This window comes from Podarcis pityusensis (genome assembly GCF_964106645.2).
Source record: "Podarcis pityusensis genome assembly, chromosome: 2".
NCBI classification, from domain to species: domain Eukaryota; kingdom Metazoa; phylum Chordata; class Lepidosauria; order Squamata; family Lacertidae; genus Podarcis; species Podarcis pityusensis.
In genome coordinates this window covers 21,158,266-21,180,568 of record NC_138029.1, presented here as the reverse complement: position 1 = coordinate 21,180,568, position 22,303 = coordinate 21,158,266, and the positions used below count along the sequence as shown (strand labels likewise).

At 45.2% G+C, this 22,303-nt stretch overlaps 2 protein-coding genes and 1 pseudogene across 6 annotated transcripts in view; 2 read left to right on the top strand and 1 right to left on the bottom strand.

Annotated features, from left to right (window-relative positions):
• Positions 1-15,866, bottom strand: part of ITGA7 (integrin subunit alpha 7) — a 91,980-nt gene extending 76,114 nt beyond the window's left edge. The window contains exons 1-3 of one of the 4 annotated variants that reach the window (XM_080994402.1): positions 15,831-15,866; positions 15,020-15,097; positions 1,788-1,864 (exon numbers count right to left, since the gene is read on the bottom strand). In XM_080994402.1, coding sequence (XP_080850528.1) covers positions 1,788-1,864; positions 15,020-15,097; positions 15,831-15,851 — 176 coding nt within the window. In that variant the 5' untranslated portion in view covers positions 15,852-15,866. Of the gene's footprint in view, positions 1-1,371; positions 1,509-1,787; positions 1,865-9,509; positions 9,588-15,019; positions 15,098-15,830 lie in introns of those variants that run through there. The other 3 variants (XM_080994404.1, XM_080994406.1, XM_080994405.1) reach the window with 3 other exon arrangements.
• On the top strand, positions 1,423-13,443 carry BLOC1S1 (biogenesis of lysosomal organelles complex 1 subunit 1). The gene is made up of 4 exons (XM_080995126.1): positions 1,423-1,584; positions 3,227-3,299; positions 11,124-11,256; positions 12,957-13,443. The coding sequence occupies exons 1-4, from the start codon at positions 1,524-1,526 to the stop codon at positions 13,065-13,067; spliced, it is 378 nt and encodes a 125-aa protein (XP_080851252.1). The 5' UTR covers positions 1,423-1,523; the 3' UTR covers positions 13,068-13,443.
• LOC308471531 (retinol dehydrogenase 5 pseudogene) overlaps positions 15,609-22,303 on the top strand; it is an 11,432-nt pseudogene continuing 4,737 nt past the window's right edge. Inside the window, exons 1-2 of the transcript XR_013991576.1 lie at positions 15,609-15,759; positions 20,822-21,397. The product of XR_013991576.1 is annotated as a retinol dehydrogenase 5 pseudogene (transcript). The remainder of the gene's footprint in view (positions 15,760-20,821; positions 21,398-22,303) is intronic.

Here is a 22,303-nt window from a genome sequence, read left to right as displayed (position 1 = left end):
AGGGAATAGGGGAAATATATGCAGAAACATGTGGAGATTCCTGCGACAAAGTAACCATGGAATGCATAAATGAATCACACAGCCCTATGTTAAAGTTGAACCCTGCTCTTTACTTTGCTGAAATAGTCTTCAGGGTGTTTTTTTATGCAGGCAGGGAGTCCAGAAGGAATAAGAATGCTAGAGCACCAGCTTTGTGGTGGAATGGTGGATGATCATAGAATCGTAGAGCAGGAAGGGATTCCAGGGGCCATCTAGTCCAACCTCCTGCAATGTGGGGATCTCTGCTAAAGCATCCATGACAGACGGCCATGACGGGGAAAGGCCGTGGCTAAGTGAGTTGTAGAACAGCAGGCCAGGGCTGGGACAGGCCCCTGCCTGAAATCCCAAAGTGCTATTACCAGCTAGTGTAGACAATACAGTGGTACCTTGGTTCTCGAACTTAATCTGTTCCAGAAGTCCGTTCGACTTCAGGAACTGTTCGAAAACCAAGGCATTGCTTCTGATTGGCTGCAGGAGCTTCCTGCACTTAAGCAGAAGCCGCGTCAGATGTTCAGCTTCCAAAAATCGTTCGAAAACCAGAACACTTAGTTCCGGGTTTTCAGTGTTTGGGAGCCAATTTGTTCTACAACTAAGCTGTTTGAGAACCAAGGTACCACTGTACTAAACTAGGTGGCCTCAATGGTCTGATTCAGTATGATGATGATGATTAATATCCTGCCCATCTGGCTGGGTTTCTTCCAGCCATTCTGGGCGGCTTACAACATATATGTAAGACATCTCCCAGTGTTTCTATGATAAAATGGGATACAGCCAAGGAGATGTTCAGAGTGTTGTTTTCGGAGTAACTCAACCAACTTACCAGAGCTGTGTGACAGGCAGAAATTTGACAGGTGAAGCACCTCACCCACCCCACCTGCTTTCCCTTTTTTATATACAGTATACCGTAAATAATTTTTTTACTTTTTTCTGTTTTACACTTTAGAATATTCATTTAAACCACCTTAAAATGTCAAGGGCTTCCCTTCTCTTTCCACGGTTCATTTTGCGTATCATAAATCCCTGCACATTTTACCTAAACTAAACCATTCAGCATTCCATTATTGCACCCAACAACAAAACTTGTTTACACTGCTGAATTTATGTTATAATGCTGCCAACGTTTTCAAGTGTACACAATTTTCACCCCACCCACTTTTCCAATTTCAGCTGCATCTGAATATGACCTCACTGTATACAAGTTGTACAAGTGACAATGAAGTATTTCAATTCAGTCTGTTGTACCTCTGCCTATATTAAAAATGCAAAACTTCAAAGGGCGTGGCGAGATGGCGGGAGGGAGATGGTAACTCTATCTCGCAGGGTTATTTATACCTATTTTCGAAATCTTGCTCCTCCAGGGACGGGAAGAGGGGAGGGGGGAAAGAGAGCGCGCGCGCTTGGCGAGTCATGTGACGACGGCTGCAGTCATATGACGAGGAAGAGGAGCGAAGAGGACTCTCTCCCCGTGTGGCTTCTTCGCAGCCATGCTCTCCCGCTTGCTGAGGGAGCACCAGGCGAAGCAGGGCGAGAGGAAAGAGCTGCAAGGTGAGCGCGGCCTAGCGCCCCTTCCGAAGCCTCCGGGCTCGCGTAGCAGCTCGGCTGCTTCGGACCGCGGGGTCCCGGGCGCGCGGGCCTTGCTCCGAGCGTCGCCTTGGCAACCGCCCACCGCCAATGAAAACGCCCTTGCGGCAGCGGTGGGTTGTCGCTATTGGTCCAGAGGGCTGTCATTGGGGAGGAGGAGTGCGTACCTGCCGGCCGTCAGGAGCCAAACGAACGGGAGTTTCCGGCGCCTCTGCTTTACTCTCTTGTGTACGTCTGAGCTCAGCTGTGAATAGGAATGTTACGCACTTTACCTACGGCATTTCGGGCCCTCCGGGTTCCCAGACCCCCCAACATTTCTCCGATGTAATAGCGACTTTCTATATTATTATTATTATTATTTACTTTTGATGCCCCCGCCACTCTGGGCGGCTTCCAACATATATTAAAACATAATAAAACATTAAACTCCCCCTTCAAATGGCTCAGGGTTCAGATAACGTCATACCCTCCAACATTTATCCGATGTAATAGGGACGTTCAATGATGATGATTATTTACTATTTATGCCCCACCCATCTGACTGGGTTGCCCCAGCCATTCTGGGCAGCTTCCAGCATATATTAAAACCTAATAAAACATTAAAAGCTTCCCCTTCAAATGGCTCAGGGTTCAGATAACTCCATACTCTCCCAGCATTTCCCCGTTGAAAATAGGAATGTCCTAAGGGAAAGCGGGACTTTCCGGGATCAAACCAGAAACAGGGACTGTTGAAAATAGGGACACTTGGAGGGTTTTGGGTTCCCACCGTTTACTTGTCGAAATCGAGGGTTGCATTGAGCGCAGCAACCATGAAAGCCAGGAAATGGGGAGTTGTGGAGCAAGGTTTGGTGGAGAACATGTGGCTTCCTAGATGCTGAGGGAAGCGTTTTGGATTGCCTAGGCCCAGAAAAGTGTGTTTCCACTTGGGCATCTCTTCGCGTTGGCGCTCTGCCACTTTATCTGTTGGGTGGCTTGTTGCTGTTGGACCACAACTTCCATCACCCACTAGCAGCTTAGCTAATGCTCGGGGCTGATGGGCGTTGTAGTCCAACAACAACTGTAGACCAACCCGAGGTTGAAGAGCACTGCCAGACTCATTTTTTTAAAAGGCTCCTTCTGATTATTCTGCCTCAGTGTCCCCCTTCCAGCACACTGTCAAATTAGTAGGAAGGATACGGATGCACAAATATAAGTTCGTGCACACAGTTAAGGCTCGTCCACACTCCTGTGTGTCCTCTGCTAAGAAAGCACAGGCCAGATTGGTTTGCCGCTTGCCACACTCCTTTCCCAGGGAAAATCTGCTTTTAAGCTTTAAATCGGAACAAATTGTTTGCTCCAATTGAGTGCTAAATAGCGAGTTGGGGGGGGGCACAGTGGAGATGTTGAAAAGCCCTCAGTGTTTGCTTAGGGGAGTGGAGATGAAAATACCAAACTTGGAAGAAAAGGCAGCAGCACATGCATGTTTGACGATCTAGTTCTGGCATTATGAGGACAAGTTGCATGAAGCAAACAAAGCGTTGATACATCTTCAATTTGTGCCCCTCCCGCAAAACGTATAGACATTTTGAGATAACACTAAAGAGGCCTCTGCTTCCCCTCTCTCTAGAACGGCGGAGGCGAGAGGCCATTGCTGCAGCCACTTGCTTAACCGAAGCCCTGGTTGACCACTTGAACATTGGGTAAGCGGTACTGAGTAATGATGGCTCCTACAAATCTTTGGTTAATAGTACCACATACGTGGATGTTACCCATTTCGGCGTGTGAGCTGTTTTCCACCTTTAGGCTGCTAAATTGCTCCCTAACAAGGAAATGTCAACTGAGAACCTGCATAGTAGTGGGGGACAGTCATGACTTGGTAGAGGTTCCAGCTGGTGCAGAATGCAGCAGCTGGACTGTGGACAGCAATAAATGGCTCACGGCTTGTGATACCGTTGCTAAAACATCTGCACTGGTCATGTTCAAGGTTCTTGTGTTTATATGCAAAGCCCTGAAAAACGTGGGTCCAGGATACCTTAAGCCCAGCTCAGTCGCAGATGATGGTACACTTTCTATTGAATTCATATCTTTCAAAAAAGAACAACGCAGGCTCCATTCATAGGCTATTAGTTTCCCTTCCATGTTGAACACCTAACTGGCCTGCCCTAGGAGTTGGGCATTTCATGTTGCCAGCCCCATATTGTGGAACAATCCTCCAGCCCAGATTCTAGCTAGCATCCTCGCTTTTTTACTTTCAGGCATCTCTTGAAGACTTTTTAATGCTGGCAGGCCATGTCTTATTTCATACTTTAACTAGACGTCATGTGAAGAACTACTCCTTTTGATCTATCCTGAAACTCCCCATCACTCAACTTCATCAGATGACTCCTGGTTCTAGTATTACAAGGCAGGAAGAAAACCTCTATTTGCTCTCCACAGCATGAATAATTGCATAAAACTCTCACATCCCTCCATAGTCACCTTTCCCCACTCCTAAAGAGGCCCCAAACATTTTATCCTTTCCTTGTAGGGAAGTTGCTGCAGTCCTCGGGTCCCTTTGGCTGCCATTTTCTGTACTTTTTCAGTTCTATAATATCCTTTTTGAGTACCTCAGCCAGATCTATACACAACATTCCAAGTGTGGTTGCATTATAAAATTGTATAGCGGCATTTTGATCTTGGCAGTTTTATTTTTCCTTTCATAATGATCATACATCACCTTTGTACACTTCTTTAAGTTGCTTAGAGCTGAATATTGAAGACCGGACTAGAGAGTTCCTGTGTCTGCTGAAGTAGCTTTCCAGTTCCTTTAATTTTTGCCTTAGCTGATACCTCCATATTGCTCAGCAAAGCAATTTGCCTTAGCCTGAGAAAGTTTGATATGATTGGGAGAATATTAGCTTTACAAACCTAAGTTTCTAGCCTGCAGAGTTGATTGTAGAGGTTTTGGAAGAGTGACTTAAGATCCACAATGCAGAAGGAATAATTGCCAGGAATAATGGCTGAAAAACACCCTAAGGCAAGAGCTTTTTACATCAGCAAAGTATAACATGCTAATTAGAAGGGCATTCTTTCTTAATTTTGGTCAGCTAAGCTCTTTGTGGTCCATGTTGCGTTTTAAAGTTGTTCTCCTCTATTAAATTAAACAATATTCATAAACAGTGGACAGAAGGGCCACTAACCCTATGCCTTATCCAAGCTGCAGACCTGCCTCTCACTGCCATGAAAAGTGGAAGTTGCTGCATTTCTATAGCATGACCTATTATTGCCTTGACAAGTGGTGTCCAGTCTCTGCTATTGGCGCCATCCAGCTCTGTGGTTAGCTGATGAGAAGTCTCTGCTGCTTCATTCTTCTGGCCCACACTTCCCTAGGGGTTTTTGGCAGCATTGCTAAGTCTGTATTGATTGTTTAGAATGGGAGAGACCACATGGCTACCCTTGCTTTGCTCTTTCCCAAGGATATTGCCACACAGTATAAATTGGAGGGGAACACAGAAAAGAAGGTCAATTAAGAAGTAGTAACGTACGTGTTAAAACAAATATGAAGTAAGCTTTCAGGCGTCACTACTTCTGCACAGAAAGCATGCCTCCTGTTCACCTTCCTGCTTCTTGCCTGCTATTTTAAAGCAGGGATTACTTCACTGTTCCCAAACACTTGCTGTATTTAGCTGCCCTGGGAGAGTTACTTGGATTCCAGCTGCATGACTTCCAGGGCTGGTGGGATAGTGGGGAAACAACATCTCTGCTTTGACCAGTCAAGCTTCTTGAGTCTGTCACAGTTCAGATGCTAGAAGGCAATGTGAGGTTAAAACCCAACGCTGCCATTTTCATTGTCACCTTGCAAAATGTATGCAGACAAGACCATTTGTTATGGTATCCTGATCTTTTCCCCCTCACAGAGAACCACCTGTGGTCACTCTAGAGATGTTGGTGATGGAAATACAGAAATATTGTAAAATTAAGGAATCTTAGAAGGATGTTGGATAGAAACTAAGTGGTTTCCAGCTGTAATGCTTTAAGAGATACGAAAAAAAGGTTTACAAATGGGTAAAAGCTTAATGGTAAGGATTTGCTGAACTAACAAACTGAACTGGAATACAAAAAAGGGAGGTACAAGGAGGTCCGGGGAAATAAGTGTAAGGAAGATATGCTATGGAGAATTAACGTGTTTTTAACTGTTTTTATTTTGTATGTTTCTCTTTATTTTTCATTTTTTTGTTATATCTTAAAAACTTTATTCTTTTTTTCTGTATTTTGTATTTTCTTGTATTTTATTTTTTGTTTTTGTATTCTTTGAAACTTTAATAAATATCATTTAAAAAAAAAAAGAGAGAGATGTTGGTGATGGGACATTTCCCCCCAAGCTTTTGATGGGCTAAGATGATGTTTTTGCAGTTGCCGTACTGCCTCTTCCCTTCTATTGGCAACCTTTGCTTGATTTTCAGCTTTGAGGAGTAATTCCCTTCATTATACAGTAATTTTGAAAGCTTGGCCATAATAGGGGCCGCTATTTGTATGTGGGCTTGATAGAATGCAGAATTAAAGGCGCCCAGCCTCATGACATGCGTACATAACCTGCTGAGCTGTAATTGCTTGAGTAATCCTTTCTTCGAAATTCAATCTAGGAAATTTCCATTGATATAAAAATATTTTCCATTACTTTCCATACTCAACTACATTGTGTTTATACAGTAAATTGTAGTTTGAAGAAATATAGTTCTCCATGCTCCGTGCTTATTAAAGATGGAATGGTGCATTTCTGTTGTTCTTTTGTCAGTTGCCATGCTAAACACATTCCTCGCTTGGTAGCTTTTTCAAAACATCTCTTGTTTTAAGGAGGCAAAGGATTTTTCTGCCCTGTATATGTACATGAATCCAGCGCTAACTCAGAAATAGTACCTCGGGTTAAGAACTTTGCTTCAGGATGAGAACAGAAATCGTGCTCTGGCAGCGGGAGGCCCCATTACCTAAAGTGGTGCTTCAGGTTAAGAACAGTTTCAGGTTAAGAACGGACCTCCAGAACGAATTAAGTACTTAACCTGAGGTACCACTGTACTGGGATGAAAACAGCAAGCTGCTCCCTCCTCTTGTCATTTCTAGCTGCTAAAATACTAAAATGGTCCTCTTTAAAAACATCCCACAATACTAAACCTGTATCAACTCGTCCTTCATTATATCCTTAAATTTTGGTGGGTACAGGGACACGGGTGGCGCTGTGGGTAAAACCTCAGCGCCTAGGATTTGCCGATCGCATGGTCGGCGGTTCGAATCCCCGCGGCGGGGTAAGCTCCCGTCTTTCGGTCCCAGCTCCTGCCCACCTAGCAGTTCGAAAGCACCCTTAAGTGCAAGTAGATAAATAGGTACCGCTTTATAGCGGGAAGGTAAACGGTGTTTCCATGTGCTGCTCTGGTGCCGGTTAGCCAGAGCAGCTTCGTCACGCTGGCCACGTGACCCGGAAGTGTCTCCGGACAGCGCTGGCCCCCGGCCTCTTAAGTGAGATGAGCGCACAACCCTAGAGTCTGGCAAGACTGGCCCGTACGGGCAGGGGTACCTTTACCTACCTTTACCTTACAGGTTTCTTAATTGTCACTCCAGCTTTTCATGTAATGACTTTATTTTCTTCCATCTAAGAAATATTATAATTCCCATCTCTGTGGAAAATATTTTTTCAAAGGGATATCAGGTGAGAAAAAACTCATAATTGATTAATGTATCTGCATTGGAAAGGAGAGGGGGGACCTCCAAGCATCCTAGACTGGCCGCCTTGTGCTGACCTTTGTTGATCTTCTGTCAGCATTAGACCAATATTCTTGCTGACCTCATGTCTTCACTTCCTTTCTCCCATCTTTCTGCCTCCCTCACAAGAGCAGACATACTTGGAACTCTCTTTTGAGATGCAAGAACAAGCATAGCTTATTGCATCTCCACATGTATTTCCAACAATAAATATTAGCTTACTTATTTTCGGAAAGCCTCAGTGTGATTGTATCCAGAGTAAAGTGTACTCCTCAAACGGGGATTCTGTTTCAGCCCACCTTTTGACAGGGTTCAACTCCCGATGCTAAAACGCAGCCTGTGGGGTTGGCCACTTCTGCAGCAGCAGGAGCATCACACAAGTAGAATTCTGCTCATATAAGCTCTAGATCCAGGCAAATGTGTCCAACCCTGCTGCCCTATCCTGATTGAAGCACGGACACATACAAGAATCTAAATACTCTTTAACTATCACTTAGCTTTCCTTACTGTGTTTATTTAGAGCATTTGTACCCCTCTCTTCAGCCAAAAAGGCTCCAGGAGCAGCTTACATACAACCAATTAAAACAAGCCAGCCCCTGCTCACAAGCTTACAATCTAATCTTCAAACACTTCCTTCAATTCCCCCAAAAGTATTTAATATAATTAACACACTTTATTACACGCACAAAATATTTCCTCACTATAGAGCTTAGTAACAAGATGCAAATCTTGTTGAATAACAGGAGAGTTTTGTAAACGTGTTCGACCAGGTGAGTTAGACTGTTCGCATTTGTAAGTTGAAAATGTGTGCAATGAAGTGTTTGATGACAAGCCTCTCACTAGGACAATACCAACAAACGTTGGTCCCTATTTTCGACTGATTCACTACTTGCACAAGAATCATTGCTGTCCCATATGCCAGATTTAACCCAGCTCTTCTGCCAAATATGTGTGTCATTGTGACAATTCAACCAAATATATACAGTTGAGTAAGAAAAGAGAACACATGAACTTAATTCAGAAGTTTCCCCCCCCAGAAAATATATCCCCTTACAAAATACAAAAAGAATTAGCTCACTGAAAGAACATTTTAAAATGATTTAACAAGGACTATTAAAAGACTTCATTAATTGCCTAAGTTCATTAAAGACAGGAACTTAGTGGATTACAACAGTTCATTGAAGGCTAGGGAAGTATTCTCAAAAGAATACCTCGGATTAAGCAGCAGAATCTCAAATAAACGCCTATTTGATTAAAGAAGGGACTGGATCAGAACGCAGTAAATAATTCATTAAAAACTACTGAAACTTAATTAACCCACTTCATTAGGCAGGAATAAATGAGAACAACATTTCATGAAGGGATGTTAAAGACTTACTCGGAGAATGGCGTAGATGAAATTCCTGTCACACACTAAATGCATTAATAGGGATATATATATAATTCATATAAGCCAATTTAGGTGGGTTTTTTCTACTACATGAACAAATAGGGCATCATTCAGGAACCTGTTCCATCCAACTAAGGCAGGTGTGGGGGACATTTTTGGTTCCATAGGCCAGATCCTTATTAGGATCAGCCTCACGGGTCCAAACTTGACAGTTGGGCGGGGCTGCCCAGCTGTCAGTCACATGACACTATTATTGACAGTCTCATGATTGACAGCCGGGCTATCCTGCCCATCTGTCAAAATCCCTCGCGTGGGATTGCCAAGCACCCGACAGCCACTGACCATAGGGCTGGCAAAGTGCTTCCTTCTCCTCTCCCCTGGGAAAGACAGTAATAGACCAGCACCTGGCATCGTAAACAGCATATGGGTGGATGAGTCAAAACCGGCAGCCGAAAGTTTCCGTGAGCGTTTCTCCTATTCTTTCAAGCTGCCTTCGCCTTTATAGCAAGTGTTCTTCGCTCTCTTATGTAGTCAGTTTACTCATTAAGCTAGTCAGGGTATAAAACCGTTTCATCTGCTTCACTTGGATATCTCAAGTTACCTCGTTAAAGTTGTCATAAAACAGTATGTAACCAGAACGGGCAAACTTGCCCTCCCAGTTTCCGTTCCAAGGGTGATATTTATATGGCAGAAGAGAGCTCCAACAGCTCTTCCAGCTCCCCAAAGGTGGGCTTACTTGTCTGCCTTTCCACAGTGACATGGTGCTTCACTTTCTTTTACCTCTTACTAAGCAAGAGACATTCATTTTCAAGACAGGTGCTGGCTGGACACAGCGACTTGCATCTTGCTGGTCCTGTGGAGCAAGGTCCTCCCGTTAACCACATTGCACCCTGTGTATGAATTTTGGAGAACACAAAATCAAATTGACATTGATAAAACCAAATAGAGGACTGTACTTGTGACTTATGACAAACCTAGACAGCATCTTAAAAAGCAGTGACATCACCTTGCCAACAAAGGTCCGTATAGTAAAAGCTATGGTTTTCCCAGTAGTGATGTATGGAAGTGAGAGCTGAACCATAAAGAAGGCTGATCGCTGAAGAATTGATGCTTTTGAAATATGGTGCTGGAGGAGACTCTTGAAAGTCCCATGGACTGCAAGAAGATCAAACCTCTCCATTCTTAAGGAAATCAGCCCTGAGTGCTCTCTGGAAGGACAGATCCTGAAGCTGAGGCTCCAATACTTTGGCCACCTCATGAGAAGAGAAGACTCCCTGGAAAAGACCCTGATGATGGGAAAGATGGAGGGCACAAGGAGAAGGGGACAGCAGAGGACGAGATGGTTGGACAGTGTTCTCGAAGTTACCAGCATGAGTTTGACCAAACTGCGGGAGGCAGTGGAAGACAGGAGTGCCTGGCGTGCTCTGGTCCATGGGGTCACGAAGAGTCGGACACGACTAAACAACTAAACAACAACTTGTGACTTCCCGATCCCATGCCAGTCGCTTATGGCAAAAACGACTTCTGGTGCTCCAACAGAGGCCTGGGTTTTATGTCCACTTTTGGCAAGAAATCAATTTCTCTTGGCTTGTAACTGAAACGGGGCAGGATGAGGGGTGTTGGCACTCCAGTGTTCTGTTTTTAACTAGATGTATTACTCATCCATCCATTTCCCCACCCCACATATGGCTATTAGAGCATACAAAATAGTTCAGGTAGTGCCTCATGAGCCAGTAATTTTTTTAAAAAGTTTGGATGTCAAACTTACAAGTTGCATAGAACCATTCCTCAGGCTGTAAAATCTGTATTGTTTTCTGAAAGTGTTCTGGAAGCATGGAAGCTTGCCACCCTGAAACGCACGCAATCGACCCAATTGAATCTGAATTGCTTTAGATCCCGTTGTCTCTTCCTATAACAGCAGCACAGCAACATATCTTGAAACTACCATGGCTGCCCGCAGTCTCCCCACTCTGGCCACACCCTTACTGTTTTGTGGGGGTAACTGACCTGCCCTTCCCTGTTACCCACCCTTGTTTGGGCAATTTATTCTCCCTTGGTGAGGAAAATCACTCACACGCCTTATCATTGCCCAGCCCTTCACCTGCCTTTGCCTCGGCCATGATAGGTTCCAGATGTTCCCAGTGCTGCATAATGATTGCCAGATGTTGCTGAGCCGTTAAATCCTCTACAGCTTGGGAACTTACCCAGCTGCAGACTCCCAGCGCCTGCCTCTGCCCCTGGGGTTAGCTCGCTCCGAGCTGGGAAGCCACTTGGAATGGCGGAGAGCCGAGCAGAAAACGCAGCGATGGAGGGATTGGCAAAAAGAAATATCCTCTGTTTCCCTCCCCTACTTGTCTTAATTAATCGCTGAGCCTCTCTCTCTCTCCCTCTCCCACTCTAGGGTGGCGCAGGCCTATGTGAACCAACGGAAGCTCGACCACGAAGTGAAGACATTGCAGATCCAGGCTGCCCAGTTTGCCAAACAGACCGGCCAGTGGATCAGCATGGTGGAAAACTTCAATCAGGCTCTGAAGGTCAGTGGGATAGCTGCTCCTACGGGGGAGGCACATATCTTGCACAGTAACCTCAAGATTAGCCTAAAAGTTACAACAGGTCTCGATGGGTGATGGGAGGTGAGGTTTGGGGATGGGGAAGCATGGCTGGGTTTGCGCAGAGAACAAGGGAGAGAAAGGGGCTCGTGGGCAATAAAGGAGAATGGATTGGGGCAGGCTTTGGTGTGTGTCAGAACAATTGAAGTAATAACAAATTAGCCCTTGAGTATTGCGGCTTGCTGAGTAGTCACAGTTTGTCCCTGACATCTGAGGCAGTAGGTGATCATAGAATCAGAGTTGGAAGGGACCCTGAAGCTCATGTGGTCCAATCCCCTGCGATGCAGGAATCTCAAATAAATGGCTCAGTTGGTTAGAGTGTGGTGCTGATAATTGCCAAGGCTGCAGGTTCGATCCCCATATAGGACAACTGCGCATTCCTGCATTTCAGGTGCTCCTTGGGGTCCCTTCCAACTCGATAATGCCATGTTTCTGAAGCCTCCATGACAGGTGGCCATCCAGTCTCTGCTTAAAAACCTCCAAGGAAGGAGAGTCCACCACTTTCCAATGGAGTCCATTCCTCTTGCTGTCAGAAAGTTATTCCTGATTGTCTGAGAGGGATGCCACAGTGTATTAAGCCTTTACCTGCAAGGGAGAACATGAAAGTATGCATGGGGAAGCAGAGAGTGAGAAAACACCTGGTTGGAATTAAGGAGGGTGAGACACGTTGGGGAAACCCAAGAGCCTGCATATTCCAATTCACAGCTTTTGTGCCGAAACAGTATAGACTCCCTGATTATAGGATTCTAGTCATGGAGCACACTTTGTGCTGCTTCCAGTTATAGGTGCTCCTGACAATAATCAGTTGGAGAGCTCCACCTGCTGGGCATGGGGCTGCCCATGTTATCAACTCGGCAAGAGAGACAAAATAATCAGAATATGTTATCCCCACAGAATTGTATATATGTGTGGAATTTGTATCTGGTACAGTTTTCCACCCTAAATGTTGCATGGAGAAATTTATTTAAAGCTGCCATATAGAGCTGTTTAAAAACCCACAATATATAGCTGTAGTGTCTTGTGGAATTGTTCTCAAAGATAATAGTATAACGCTCTGGGACATTAATTGGAAGTGTTAGCATGTCTGGTCATGCCTGATCCTGGCAGAGACTGCTAGTATATGTAGTTCTTCTCCTGTACCTTAGTTAGCCATTTCATCTATTGAAATAAAGTCTCAAGCAATTGAAATTATTGAAAGTTGCTTGTGAACGGTAATTCTTAATACGGTGCTGTCAATTTACATGGCATTTTGCAAAGTAGTATAAGCAAGAGAGATGAGTCTCTGTCCCAGTGAGACCACAGTCTTTTTGTCTGTAGTGTAGGAGACAACAAGGATAAACTTGGGCAAATGCGTTAAGCTTGATGGAAAAAGTGAGGGCTTCAAGGAGGAATTTGGAGAAAGAAAAAGGCTGCATAAAGAGGAAGGAACCAAAGGAGGATCGCAGAGAAGTTAGGCCAAATCAGAGAACTCAAACTGTACACAGTGTGCTTTGAACTCACCCGAAATCTTCCTGCCCTAACTGGGTGTCTAGGAGTAAGATTGAGGGCAGGTGGAGAAACAGGGTGCATGACGTTTGATACGCAAAGAGATGAGTGTTTTGACTGTGACTTCTTCTTTCCGGCAGGAGATTGGCGACGTGGAAAACTGGGCACGTAGCATTGAAATGGACATGCGGACCATTGCCACGGCCCTAGAGTACGTTTACAAAGGGCAGCTGCAGCCATCCACCTCCTGAAATGGACACCTTTCCTCCTTGGACCCCCTTCCCTCGCTCCATGCAGCCAGCAGCGTGGGGGCGCAAGTAAAGAAATGGCAAATCCCTTGTCTGCCAGCCCTTATTAAATGGTCAGCGGCTGCCTTTTTGCAGCAGCGGGCGAGATCTGCCCTTGCCCCCAGCCAGCGACTGAAAGGAACGTTGGCCTGTGTGTGTCACTGCTGAATGAGTGGTAGTGGTATCTGGCTCTGGGGAATTAAAAACAAACCAGTATTGATTCAGGAGAAACACAACATACACACAATGAAAGGTGGAGAAGGGGTTGTGCAGACCAGCTTTTACCTCTCGCTGTGACAAAGTTAGAAAGAACGGAATAAAAACGAATGGTTTAAACGCATGTTGAGTGTTGGCATGAATCACTAAAGGGAGCTCAGCGTGTGTCCTGGCTGCATCTGCTGCCCAGGCCCATCTTGGGGAGGAGAAGAAAAGATGGTATCCCGGCTCCCCTTATCCAAACAGGCAACCTCACAGAGACTTGAGTACTTCAGTGTAGGTTTGGCTCAGTGCCCAATATGTCTCCCAGCCTGGCCTCCTCATCCTCTTTAGTTTTTAAATCCTTCTCTGAAAGTCCTTTTCATGCCTTAACAAAGGAACCCTTCTCCGGCTAGTTTTGTCCTAATCTACTGTGATTCAACATGCAGAGCCTGCTTGTTAGGGGGCGGTGTGTGTGTGTGTGTATGTAATGGAATGAGAAGAGGGGTTTAAGCCCCCCAAGTTCCAGCCTCCCTTCCCTTCCCCCTCCCCACTAGCCAACCTTGCCGCACAGGAGACAGAATCTTCTATAAAAGGCCAAGGAAAGCAAAGTCCTTGACATCTCATACCCCTCCTACTTTTTCTGTGAGATGCCTTCCTATTCAGTCTCTTCAATCCCACTGAGCTCTTAAAAGTAGATTTCATAACTGTAGTGATGGGAGCTCTTGAATCAACAATGCCTTTTCATTACGTTCCTTCCAAGCAAGTCCACTGATCACAAGACTTGGGGCAGAGCTTAGGCATGGGATCCTAGCTCCCAACACACTCCTTTATCCTGCACGCTCGGATACTTTCAATGGCAGGTTCCCCCTTGGACTTAGGAGGCTCTGTCCCACTTTAAAGCAGAGAAGTGGCAGTATCCGACATTTCTTCCAAGTTGCTTAGGATTCCCAGCTGAAGGATGTCCACACATGGAAGCAGCCTTCATGCGAGCCTCACTTTGACGGAGCGGGAGATGCTTAATGCTCATCGCTACACTGCTTTCCACGCTGCATGCTTGGACGCTGGTGGTGTTCTTTTGTTTTTAGTCAGCCCTCCTGCCATATTTACACCCCCACCACATGTGAACATAATTCCCTGTTTCCTGGCATAACACCGATATTCCTTGTTTATTTGATTTAATCTGACTGGTGTTAAATACCATCTCCAAATTAATTTATAATAATTTTCTTTTCTTCTTATAGACAACATTTTCAGCGAAAGATTCTCCCATATTTTCCCCCAGCTTTGACTATCTATCTGCCCTGTTGTCTCCTTTTCCCACACCTCTTTTAATTTGTCTTCTTTATCCTCCATTTCTACTAATATTTTATAAATTTCACTGGTAGACAGCCCTCTTGCCAAAGTTCTCAGGGCAGTATACAAACAATACCATAAAATGCAACTCATAGCTTGTTCACAAAATGGCAGTGGACAGGGACTACCTAGCCATCTCCAGTCCAAAGGCCACACAGAACATAACAGGCTATATTCAGCCAGGACCCATTGAAATTAATGAACCTAAGTTAGACACGGCTGCTGACTTCAGCGGTTCTACTCTTGAGTAACAATTGTATTGATTACCACCCTATGTTTTCTTAAAAACTGAAGTCCAAAAGACGTCAACAAGTGGGGGCATGCAAACTTATCTCAGTCCCATAAACAAGGCGACTATGACTTACCACTGAGGGTGCCACAGATGCAGCAGATCTTGAGATGCTGTTCGCAATGGGTGCAGTGTGGTGGACACTTGCACTTCCCTAAGGAAAGGTGGGATACAAAATACTTTAAATAAACTTCAGATGTGCATCTGATTTACCCCGACGTGATTAAACTATGGAAGGATTTTTCAGTACCAGCTCTCCTCTTGCCACACCCTCCGGTTGTTTTCCCTTCTCAAGAGTTTTATTGTATGTTTTATGTTGTGCATTGCCTCGGGCAGCTTTTAAGAAAAAGGGTGGTAATCACATAAATGAAATTGTTTTTAACAAATAGTCTTGTTCCACCCTGAGCATGGTCCGTGAGGACGGGTTTCAAGGAAATGCAACTCTTGTATCCTTGTATCAGCTTCTTCATCATAGTCCAGCCCTTTAAGTCTAAGATTTCTCCGATTCCTCAGTACACAGCTCCTGAGAGATTTAACTGGATTCAGCTGAGTGGAGGTTAACTGGGCAGATTGCTTTGCAGCTGCATCAAGGGTTAATACTGGGGCTGTGTCCCTGCCCCTTAGCGTCCACCGGGAAGCTGATTGGCGAAGGCTCTGGCTTCTTGCCCTCCTGGACTTTGGCTAGGAGCAGAACTCTTGTCCGCTCTGTGCAGCAGAAGCCAAGCAGGGTAAATAGTCCTACACCCAGCAGAGACTAGCTGCTGCTTCTGCCGCTGGAGTCTGCCACGTTTATCAACAGCTGCATCTGGTGAGAAGGTAAGGAGGACAATGGGTGGGCGGGCTGGTATTGCACTCCACCTAAGTCCCAGGAACTTAACGGAACAAACCTGAACCATCTTCCTCTGCATGGCTGCAACCCTGTGAATGGCAAGGTGTGCCGCTGATCAGTCCGTCTTGCAGTTGAGGAAGCTGGGGGGTGTCTAACCAGAAGAGCTGAAATCCGAGTGTGGTCTTGACACCTGAATAAACTTACTGTCTGCTTCAGCGCAAGTAGCAGCTGTTCTCTTCTTGAGGGAGCTGAAGTCACGCATGCAAGACGGGAGTGGAGTTAGGAATTCAGGCTCCCAAGCGCCAACTCTGGAAGAGAAGAGCCACTTACGGAATGTCTTAAAAGCTTGCTCTTTGAAATCTTGAGTTCTGTGTTGGCTTCAGCCACTGTGGCTGTGCCAATGCACAGATGCCCATCTCCTCTGCATCTGGTGGGCTCTCACCACTGGGTTTGAACAGTGGTATACACACGGCATTAGCTGCATTCCACATCTATGCTGCTGTTTGTTCTGAAATAATTGTGGTTTGATGCACCTACCGCCAAAGTAGCTTTGATCCAAATTGAGGGGGAGAAAGATCAGCCTAGCTACATTTTAAGCCAGTAACATGTACAAAGCCTCTCTGCCTTTAAGTGGACCCGAGATCTTTCACCCTGAGCCCGATTTGTACAATTTTCTTCCTCCCCTGGGGATGTCTTCACACTTGCCTTGGAATGAAGAGCCACTGGCATCCAAGTTTCTGCATCCTTTCTCTTTGAAATGGTGTCAGATCACAACCCAAAGTTTATGCAGAAGACCTGGGTGGGTACAGATGGGGCACCATAAAGTGATTGCAGAGGGTCTCTTGAGAGGGGGTGGGAATGTTTTTTTGTAAATATTTGGCCTGGTCTACACATGCAGTAGAATGAGGTGGCAAAACTCTGTGGCAGTAGAGTGAAATGTACAGCCCACGGGTGAGAAAGAACATTTGTGATCACCTTTCATGTCCTAACAATACCCAAAGGCCCAGAGGATTTTCTATCCCTGCCCTAAAATTTAATTATACTGTAGTACCTACTAAAGAACAGTAGCCTAGCCAGTTCTGCATCTCTAGACATAATCACCTTAGACCCTCTGCTTTGCGAAAAGAGTGTGACCTCTGCTCTGTACCAGGTGAAGTAAACGTATAAGGTAAAGGCCCCCTGGATGGTTAAGTCCAGTCAAAGCTACTAAGCCTGCCAGGTAAATCATACATGAGACTTAACACCTCAGACTCATCGGTGTTTAAGTGCAATCTCTGCGCTAGAAGTACTGCATGAGTGAATGTGCTTATATTTAAATTACATTAAAAAGAAAGACCAATAAGCATTACTATCATTTGCCACAACTGCTAGGACAAAGGGAAGAAATCTTAACTCACCATCCCTTATTTGGCCTGTCTAAGTGAATAGCAGACAGATGCTTATGAATTGTTTTTGAGCACACGAGTCCTCCCCTGACCTTTATGTGCTGGATGAAAATATAGAGCTGCATCATATGGTATGTAATGCGGGCCTCACGGTCCTTGACCCTGAACGGGACCAGGCCACTTACAAAACTGGGTTATGAAAGCTCCCCTGATCCTTGCATTCTGGAGCAAGGGGAAAATCCTCTAGTACCCAGCCACTGGAGTCCCAAATGTATGGACTGAGCTTCCGTGTGAGAGAAAGTCAGGCATTGAATTCCCCAAGAATTGAGCTGGAATTAATAAGGTACCGCTGTCTTATCCATGTCAGGTAGCAGATGTCAAATAGGTACCGTGCTTGTTGCTGGATTAGTTCAGATTTGGATTCGAGGCCGAACATAGTGCCTGCTGACAGAGATTTCCCAAAGGATACGGCACACTTGCATTTGTGGCTGTTGATTTTGTTTCACGATCCCAAACGAAGTCTGACAGCTAGGATGCCTTGCTTTGCTTCCCATCTACTGCCTGGGGGTTGGGGGGAGCAAATGACAAGCTACTTTTGCAAACTCACAGCCTTGCACTCTTCATGAATTAGTCCAGAGTAGCTTTCTTTCAGCAACTTAAAAAGCAGAGACATCACCTTGCCAACAAAGGTCCGTATAGTTAAAGCTATGGTTTTCCCAGTAGTGATGTATGGAAGTGAGAGCTGGACCATAAAGAAGGCTGATCGCTGAAGAATTGATGCTTTTGAATTACGGTGTTGGAGGAGACTCTTGAGAGTCCCATGGACTGCAAGAAGATCAAACCAATCCATTCTTAAGGAAATCAGCCCTGAGTGCTCACTGGAAGGACAGATCCTGAAGCTGAGGCGCCAATACTTTGGCCACCTCATGAGAAGAGAAGACTCCCTGGAAAAGACCCTGATGCTGGGAAAGATGGAGGGCACAAGGAGAAGGGGACGACAGAGGACAAGATGGTTGGATAGTGTTCTCGAAGTTACCAGCATGAGTTTGACTAAACTGCGGGAGGCAGTGGAAGACAGGAGTGCCTGGCGTGCTCTGGTCCATGGGGTCACGAAGAGTCGGACACAACTAAACAACAACAACAAGCTTTCTTTGCTGACAAGTTTCCCAGCACAGCTTAGAACTCCCTCTTTACCCACAAGTATGCATGTAAAGAATGGCAGGGTCCTGTGCTTCTGTTGTTGCTTTTACCACATGACATGTAAAGTATGAAGCCAAATGTGCACACACATTCTGTGGTTTAGTAATTGCTGGAAAGAATAGTTTGGGTGATTTTTATTTTAGTATTATATATCAGTTGCTGGTGATGGTGTGGCAGTTGGTGAAATCCACAGAGGAATTAATTTCATACCCATTAGGGGTCTACCACAAAGGTGGGTCCAGCCAGCCTCACACAGTTGGGTTTTTGAAGCAACTTCAGAGCGCCTGATGGTGAGCTTGGCTGACATGGAAACACACACAAACTCCTCACAACACCCCTGTGAGGTAGATAAGGATTGGGGAGTGTTACTAGCCCAAAGGCACCCAGTGAATTTCATGGCTGAAAAGGGATTTGCACCTGGGACACCCCAGTCCTAGCTGGTGACTCTAATCCAGGCATAGGCAAACTCGGCCCTCCAGATGTTTTGCAACTACAATTCCCATCATCCCTGACTACTGGTCCTGTTAGCTAGGGATTATGGGAGTTGTAGTCCCAAAACATCTGAAGGGCCGAGTTTGCCTATGCCTGCTCTATTCGCTACGTCATGTTAATATTACCTGAGCAGGGATATTATTGGACTTCCACTCCCATCAGCTCCAGCCAGGGATGACTGGACTGGTAGTCTAGCAACAACTGTATAGGCCCCTGGCTTAAAGTATATTAATATTCTATTGCGACGAGTCTGTATTAATTGGCCCGTTTTAAAACTTAAGAGGTTTTTGCTCTGTGCCTCAAATATATCTGCATAAAAGAGTACAACCCTACGTTATGCCTATGTTTGTCCAAAGAACTAAGACACGGAGTTGGAAATCTACTGCTGCTGTTGTTATCCCATCTAATCTCAGTCACACCCAGGCTTGTGGCCTAGTTTAGGGCAGGTCGCCATGGCAATCGCTAGAGCAGGAAGGATGTAGAGGAATGTGTGGCGTAAAATGTGTGTATGAGCCCCTGCTTAGAGCTGTGGGAACAACCAGGGCTGATAACCTGGGTCCTGCTCTTGGACTGCACTGCCAAATTCTCCCGCTAGATGCAATAGCTCTGGAGAGAGTTTGCTTGCATCTACCTCAGAGAGTTAAGTGGTCATATATAGACAAGGACAAGGCTGACTTCTCATGAGAGCACTGCAAGTCGCAGGCTTTGATCTGGAAGATTCCCAATCCCTGGCTCCCCTGAGACTTGTAGCTTCTCCATCTCTGTGTTGAGCAGAGTTCGTCCAGATGCTATAACTTATCATGTCCACAGGAAACCTAAGACTACATGCACAATGGGTGCAACTGAATGTCGCACGAATACAGTCAATCCATCAGCATAAGCATTTCTGCTTGCCACACAGAATGGTCTTCCCTCGACCCTCCAGACCAGTTCAGAGCTAAACCACATGGGAAACTGCTGTCAAATATAAATAACAAGCTTAAAGCTAGTTAATGCATGGAGGGGTGAAGATCACAGAGTTGTATTCCTAGACCTGGTTAGGTCACGTTCCCTCATCTCCATTTAGGAGGAAGTGTTATTAGATCTCCCTTCCTCCCACATTATGTTCCCAAGCCACCAAGGATGCCTCAGTACGAGTTATTTGTTGTTGTTTTTAAAAAATAAAATACTAGCCACATGAGGTGAAAAATGTAGCATTACGTTTAGTTTGGCTCTTAGTGTGCTGGTTCGTTTACGATTACCTCTTTGGAAGAGCCTAAAATGGGTTAAAATATGTTGAGGATTAATTAAAGCATTTGTTTGTTTCCTCATCATCTCTTCCTATTACCTCAAAATATATGAAGGACAATCTATTTTATGTATTTCTTACTGGCCCTTCACCATAAGGTCCAAGAATGGGTTATGTAACAACATTACTGTATATACCTGTATAAAAACAGATAAACAGTGACATTTTTAAAAACAAGTTCAACCATTACAAAATGATATAAATTCAGCCAAAGAGGTGGACCTCACAAAACAAAATACCTTAGCTGCCAAAGGCCAGGGTTGAGAATCTCCCAAGAGTGATTAACATGACTGATTAGGTAACAGCAGAGTAGAACAATATCAATAGACAGCTTCATTCTAGATTCGGAAGCCTACTGATTCTCAGGGATTGGGAATCTCCTGCCCTCCAGTACAGCCAATGATCTAGGACAGGGTTTCCCAAACATGGGCCTCCAGCTGTTGCACTACAACTCCCATCATCCAGTGGTCAGGGATGATGGGAACTGTAGTCCAAAAAAAACCAGCTGGAAACCCTGGTGTAGGGTAATAGGAGATGTAGTCCAGGAACACACTAGGTTTCCCACTAGAGCCTGGCCTATGTGATTAGGACAGATGGATCTTGCTTGTTGACCTGAAAACAAAAAGCAGAATTCAGCACTTACTTGTGCTCAGCCCACCTTGCCCATTTTCCCTTACCCTGCAGGTCTTTGTCGAGACTCTACTATGTTGTGTTGCTATGCGCTGCTCTTCAGTATCCTCTGGATTGTGGTCTGGTTCTTGCGCGACCGGCAGACATTGAGCTCCTACAAGGACAAGTATGTCTTCATCACAGGCTGCGACACGGGTTTCGGGAACATGCTGGCCAAGCGCCTGGACAAGAAGGGCTTTCAGGTGCTGGCAGGTTGCCTAACCCAGAAGGGGGCTGATAACCTGCAGCGGTCCAGCACGCCAAACCTGCGCACCATCCTGCTGGACGTCACCAACTCCGAGAGCATCTCTAAAGCCGTGCAGTGGGTGAAAGGTGAAGTGGGAGAGAAAGGTGAGTCTCTCGCCCCGATAGAGACCCGGGGGGTGGGGGGCAGTGGGGTGAGTCAGGTCTGGGTGTGTGTTGTGCTTCTACAGAAAACACGGAGGAGAAAAGTCAAAGTTCTGGACACTGAAGTCAACTTTCTAAAACTGCAGCTTTCAGCCAATGCAGTACTAGCCGGAACAAGAAAAGCTCTTGAAAAGAGCAGGGTTTTGAGACTGCATTACTCAAAAACACAGGGCAGCTTAACTGGCTAGGCACCAGTGTGCTTAAGGATTAAGACAGCAGCACAACTGCTAGTATATAATTGCTGCTTTGCTGCTGTTGCTCCATTGGACCATTGATCCAGATAGCCCAATACTGCCAACAATGGCTGGCAGTGGCTTTTCATTGTTTCAGACAGGAGTATTTCCCCAGTCTCCTAGAGACTGAAACTAGGTTGTTCTGCATGCACAACATGTGCTCATTAATGCTCGAGTTGCAGCTTATTATTACTAGCTTTAATTTACAGTGTGGTGTACTCATTATATTGCGATCCCAACATAGGTCACAATTATACCCATTTTACAGGTAGGGAAGTGAGATAGAATAATGTATACTGTCATACCTTGGAAGTCAAATGGAATCCGTACCAAAAATCTGTTCGACTTCCAAAACATTCGAAAACCAAAGCGCGGCTTCTGAGCCGCGAAAGCCTCATCGGACATTTGGCTTTCAAAAATTGTTCGGAAACCAGAAGAGTCACTTCCAGGTTTCGATCGTTCGGGAGCCAATTTGTTCGGGAGCCAAGGCATTCGAGATCCAAGGTATGACTGTACTCTTAAACCCAGATCTCTAAGCTTCGGCTACAAGATGTTGGTAACAACTCAGCATTTTATCTCCCATGATAAACCTTTGCATACAAAACATCTCAGGCTTAAACTTTGGTATCACCCATTAAAAAGGGGTAGTAAGATGACTGGCAGAATCCGAGACCAGGGAGAAGAGTCGGTGAAAGAAGACCGGAAGAAATTTAAAGACTATTTACAGAAATATTGTAAAATTAATGAATCTTAGAAGGATGTTGGATAGAAACTAAGTGGTTTCCAGCTGTAATGCTTTAAGAGATATGAAAAAAGGTTTACAAATGGGCAAAAGCTTAATGGTAAGGATTTGCTG